The 6314-nt window shown below is 44.9% G+C and overlaps 1 protein-coding gene across 1 annotated transcript; it reads left to right on the forward strand.

The window, feature by feature from the left end:
- LOC8076043 (aluminum-activated malate transporter 10) lies at positions 584–2816 on the forward strand. Its single transcript, XM_002452720.2, has 3 exons — positions 584–1140; positions 1291–1428; positions 1533–2816. The coding sequence occupies exons 1-3, from the start codon at positions 792–794 to the stop codon at positions 2546–2548; spliced, it is 1503 nt and encodes a 500-aa protein (XP_002452765.1). The 5' UTR covers positions 584–791; the 3' UTR covers positions 2549–2816.

Here is a 6314-nt window from a genome sequence, read left to right on the forward strand (position 1 = left end):
CTAGAAAGAATGGCACTGTTCGGCCCAACATTGTTTGGTCCTCTTAAAGTCTTATCATTTCCTTGCTTTGCCATTTCCGACCCATTTCAACTTATGCATTTAAAAAAGCACTAAAAACATTTTAAACCTTTTGGCCACATTTTACCAGCGCCATTTGTTTGAATCCCCAATGTGGAGTGGCATTCTCACAATTAGCAACCTTTACATGGCCCTTTAGCTACATTGGCTGATCAAAATCGCTCTCACCCAGAAACTAGAAAGAAAGAAAGAAAAAACAAGCCCACAAAAAAACTTTGTGGCGAACAAACATATATTAGCTAGGATGATAAGAAATCGTGCCCTATCTGAACGTACTACCACACTAGCAATCCTATTGCCGATCCACTCGCGCGCATTTTTCTCTGGCCAATGCGCTTTCCAAAATGCATGTATGGCTGTTGCACTTAGTCGTCGGCCTGCTGCGTGCGATGCAGCTTTTGTGCGCCGGGTTGGTCTTGTGCTTTTGTGCCCTACGTCAAAGTCCAATACCCCCCATGTTTGCTATATATATATATATATATCAGTCTCCGGCTTTCTCACAACATTCCATGACGAAGAGATCAAGAAAGCCTAGCATTTTCTCTCATTCCTCTGCTGGAAGGAGCTAGTGAGACAAACAACAAGAGTGCATCCAACAGAGACACACAGAGGTCAACCTCACAGCAGTCAGTCATATTCTGTTGCTGCGTTTCTTACACGCTTACAATAGGGACCCAACCGGTGTTGGCAGCCGCGCTCGTGAACCGGTCAGCATGGACGCCGCCGCGAGGGAAGCGCAGAGTGGTCTGGAATGGCGGGTGACCGTGCCGGAGGGCGCGACGGTGACCATGGAGGAGCACGAGGCCGGCGGCGCTGCCGCCAGGGCGTGCGCGTGGCTGCTGGCTTGCTTTGCCACGGCGTGGAGCTGGGTCGCCGGCTTCGCGAGGAAGGTGTGGAGGATTGCCGCAGATGACCCCCGGAAGGCGGTGCACGGGCTCAAGGTCGGCCTGGCGCTCGCGCTCGTCTCCGTGTTCTACTACACCAGGCCCCTGTACGATGGCGTTGGTGGGGCTGCCATGTGGGCCATCATGACGGTCGTCGTTGTCTTCGAGTACACTGTTGGTGAGTCCCTCCCTGAGTCGGCTTTTGCTTGGCAGAGTCAGTGCACGAAGATGAATTATGCCATACATATATATATATGCGTGCGTGCGTGCGTGCATGCGTGGATATATATTGTCCTGACCTGCAGCTGGTCTTTGCATGCATGGGCAGGTGGCAGCGTGTACAAGTGTTTCAACAGAGTCGTTGCGACGGCGAGCGCCGGCGTTCTCGCGCTCGGCGTGCACTGGGTGGCGGACAGATCCGGCGAGCTCGAGCCGGTCATCGTCACTGGCTCCCTCTTTCTGCTGGGTACGTATTTTGTACTGCCATTGGTGATAGTAATAATCTCTTAACCGACAACGATATATAATCACAGCATGCAGCACTAACACCAAAAGTGCATGTGCATGCAGCTGCGGCCGCCACCTTCTCGCGGTTCATCCCGACGGTGAAAGCGCGGTTCGACTACGGCGTGACCATCTTCATCCTGACCTACAGCCTGGTGGCCGTGTCGGGGTACCGCGTCGACCAGCTCGCGGCGCTGGCGCAGCAGCGGCTGTCCACCATCGCCATCGGCATCTTCCTGTGCCTCGCCGTCAGCATGCTCATCTGCCCCGTGTGGTCCGGCGCGGAGCTGCACCTCCTCACCACGCGGAACATGGACAAGCTCGCCGACGCCGTGGAGGCCTGCGTCGAGGACTACTTCGCGGCGGAGGAGCCGACGCCGGCCGCGCGGCAGAGCACCAAGTCCAAGTCGGACGGGTACAAGTGCGTGCTCAACTCCAAGGCGTCGGAGGACGCGCAAGCGAACCTGGCGCGGTGGGAGCCCGCGCACGGGCGCTTCGGCTTCCGCCACCCCTACGCGCAGTACGCCAAGGTGGGCGCCGCGATGCGCGCGTGCGCCTACTGCGTGGAGGCCCTGAGCAGCTGCGCGCGCGCCGAGGTCCAGGCACCCCCGCACGTGAAGCGCCTCCTCCGCGACGTGTGCGCCAGGGTGGGCGCGCGGTGCGCGCGGGTGCTCAGGGAGGCGTCGCGCTCCGTGGCCACCATGACCACTTCGTCCTCGTCCCGGACACTGGACTTCGCGGTGGCGGACATGAACACGGCCGTGCAGGAGCTGCAGGGCGACATGCGGACGCTGCCGTCGACCGTGCTGGCCGCGAAGCTGCTGGCAGCAGAGACGACGTCCCTGATGGACACCATGCCTGTCTTCACCGTGGCGTCGCTGCTGGTGGAGATATCGGCGCGGGTCGAGGGCGTCGTGGACGCCGTCGACGAGCTGGCGACCCTCGCGAGCTTCAAGCAGGTCGACGACGACGACGATGATGACGACAAGAAGGGAGAGACCGAGATGACGATCAAAGTGCACCCGTTGAACGAGCCGGACACCGACGAGGAGTCACCGGAAAACAAGACGAGGAAGGCTTGATCGATCGATAAACATGAAAAATCCTCGATCTATCTCCAAACCAGGACGGCAGATCAGACACGACGACGAACTCGACGAGATTTAGCTTGGCCACACCATTTGATTATTACTACATATATATTATTTGAAGGCCTCTTCATTATTATTTTCCGTGGATCGGATGAGTTCACGGCTGTATACAAGGGAATAAGAGCATAAGACCGGGCCGGCCGGACCATCATATATAGCAGTTGTGTACATAGGTTTTACAGATCAAAGCATTTTGACACGGATCGCGCGCAGAGGCAAACAAAACGACGGCACTGGCGTACCACTCATGCACGTGTCATTTGTGTATAATTTACAAAGTGATCGTGTCAGCAGCTTCGCATACACCCTCTGTGTTCTCCTGGTGGCTGGTGCTTTTCCCCGGCCGCAAGTTTTAATTTGTCTTGTGCATGTTGTTGCATTACAGCAGCGTCACGCACTAGGGGGGACGGGGACCTAATGCCGGTGCGCGCGCATTGCCTCACGATCGCCACACCATGGCTCGCAGATTACAGAATGAGGGGCCGGGAAAGGTGATGGCAGCGTGCCGCAATTCATCATTTGTTTTCTTGAAAACACAGGGTACACAAGCACCTTGGAGAGACTAGTCGGTATGATATCATATTAGGAATGTCAAAGTCACCACATGATTCGTCGCTGATTGCTCAAAAAAAAAAACATGATTCGTCGCTGTCGAAGACACATCTCACACCTGTAAAAAAAACTGAAAAAGTGAAAAATGCAAACACGCACTTATAAATGATGAACCTGAATACTCTGTCCATAAAAAAAATGTAACTATGGGTTACAGACTTACATGTCAATTAAATTACTTCACATTGAATCATGTTTTATCTATAATTGGTCAAACTTGATATACTAAAATACTGACACTATTCTAAAATTGCATTCTTTTGGAGGCAGAAGGACTAGCTAGTTCGCCGCAACCCATTATTTAGTCCATGAGCGCATAAAGGAATGAAAGCCGTGTCTCTCCTTAGCTCGCTGCGTGATAGGATTATATTCAGACTTCAGAGGGATCGGAGCTGGATGTGGATGGGATTCGGCCTGGCTCATAGTGGAGTACAAAACTTCTGCACTGAAGAAACAGGTAGCCGATGATGATGATACATCATTCATACATATGCATATCTGAAACAGCAGGAAGGACCAAAGTAATAAGTACTAAAAAGCGCCGACGAGCCACTACGCCGGCAGCTCCGGCACGAGCTCGATCGGTCAGTCTGATCTCAGGATCTGACCAACAGCTGAGGGATAAGGATTTCGCAAATATTTAATGGAATGGGTAATTGAGACGCAACGCGATTAAGTGACCCGCGTAACGTCATTAGATAGGATTTGATCGAGCGTTCTGTCAGCAGACACTGCAATCTTAAAACTTCGGTACCGCCTCTCATGTGCTCTGAGCAACATGCTAAAAAGCCTAAAGTTTCGCACTCGCAAACAAACTAGCACTCACGGCTCTTTATATATCCATCAACTTGCTTGCTCTGCAATTTAAGCACTGGTCGTATGGAAATTAACCGTAAACCGTCGGTGCAAAAGTTTATAAGCCACATTCTCAAACCATTGTCGCTTCAACGCCAGAGGAAAAAAAAATTGTATACACGCCGGAGCCCGGACTAGAACGTGCGGAAATCCCGAAAATTCGTACCGGAGCCGCCTGCCGACGAGCCCACTGAGATGGCCCAACTAGCTAGCGACAGCAACGTAGGTTTGTTGTTTCCAGCACGTACTGTTCTATCGATAGGCTAGTAGTTGATGTTTTTTTTTCTTCTTTTTATTTTTTCCTTTCCATTTTTTCCTTTTCTTTTTTCTTTTCTTATCTTATTTCTTTATCTTTTTTATTTTCGTTCTTCATTTTTATTTTTTATGCTTTATGTGATTTTTATTATTCTTTTCATTTTTTCATATTTTGTATGTTTCTTTTATTTTTTTTATTTTTTTCTTTTCTTCTTATTTATTTATTTATTCAATTTATCTTTTATTTTTTGTTTCATGTTAATTTTCATTATTATTCTCTTTTTTTCTTTTGTATGTTTTATACATGTTTCTTTTCTTCTCTCGATATAGGCCAATGGTTGGCGTCTTTTTTTCTTTTGCTTATTTTCTTCTTTGACTCATACTAGGCCGACATTGGTTTTTCGTTTTGATTTCTTATATATTCTTTTTATTTCTTATTTATTTTTTATTTTACTCTAATAAGTTATTTTATTTTTTCACATACATATTTATTTCTTATTTTTCTATATGTTTATTATTTCGTTATTCATGTGTTACATGCGTTTTCTTTTCTTTGCTATTCTTTTTAATTTTTATGTTACTATTGTTTTTATTATAGTTAATTATATTTTTTGTTTCATTTTACTTTATTTTTATATTTTACTCCTTTTTGTATTTCTTTATTTTCTATTTTGTCTTAACATTTTCTATATGTTTTAATTTTCTATTTTACCTTACTTAATTATTTTTTATGTTAAGTTTTCTTATTTTCTATTCATGAGATGCTATGTTCATATAGTATACATATGATGTCCTACGGTGTTTTTTGTGGTGTTCACGTGGTATATAATGTCATGTGCTATAAATTCATTTTTTAATGCTCATGTAGTATACATGTGATGTTGTGATATTTTTTTATGTTCTCATGTTATAAGTATGATGTTCTATCATGTTTTTTATGTTCATGTGGTATAAATGTGATGTTCTATAATATTTTTTGATGTTCATGTAGTATACATATGATGTTCTATGTTTTTTTTCTAATATTCACGTGTTATATATGTGATGTTCTATGATGTTTTTTTAATGTTCATGTAGTATATATGTAATGTTCTGTGTTATTTTTTGTTATGTTTGTATACATGTGATGTTCTGTGTTATATTTTGTGATGTTCACATAGTATATATGCGATATTCTAGATGTTTTTTATGTTCATGTGGTATACATGTGATTTTCTGTTTTTATTTTTTTGTGATGTTCACATGGCGTACATGCAATATATTTTTGGATGTGGATATCGTATAATTTTAATGTTCTATGATTTTTTTTATTCATATAGTACTTATGAAAATAGCATGTGATGTATTTTTACTAATTTGATACGGTTTAATAAAAAAAATTCATATATATCATATATAATAATATGGTGTAGTGGTAGGGAATGTGATCCTAAACCATAAGTTCAAACTCTTCTACCACAATATTTTTAATGTTTTTGTGAATGTTTTATATTTTCTAGAGAATGGAAAAAGTGCACGGAAGAACGGCATCGGAAGAAATTTACGAGGCTTCGTGGCACAGGAGATTGGGCGGGAAAAGGGGGCAGGTCTTAGGTCTGCTAGGCTCCATAACGCGGGAGAGCGTGTGAGAAGTGTGAGAAAAACAGGTGGAACCTGCCAGATGGCCCGTTCTATCCGAACGGCTAGACTGTATCAGACCCTTAGAACGTGGCAACGCTCCACATTCCAAGAACAACGTTCCAATTTGTGAAATAGAAACATAATGAAAATAAAAATATAATGAAACATCGTTCCGGACACTGATGAAACATGATCCACAACACAGGAACCACATCCACTTGGTGGAAAATCTGAGGCCCAAAATTCAACTGATGGAAGAAAAAAAGAAGAGAGGGCGCATGATGAGTTCAACTATCTAATTTATCTTTATTATTGATTTAGAATTTTCTAATTTTTACTTTTAGTGAAAACTTAT

This window comes from Sorghum bicolor, chromosome 4, assembly GCF_000003195.3.
Source record: "Sorghum bicolor cultivar BTx623 chromosome 4, Sorghum_bicolor_NCBIv3, whole genome shotgun sequence".
In the NCBI taxonomy this organism is placed as follows: Eukaryota; Viridiplantae; Streptophyta; class Magnoliopsida; order Poales; family Poaceae; genus Sorghum; species Sorghum bicolor.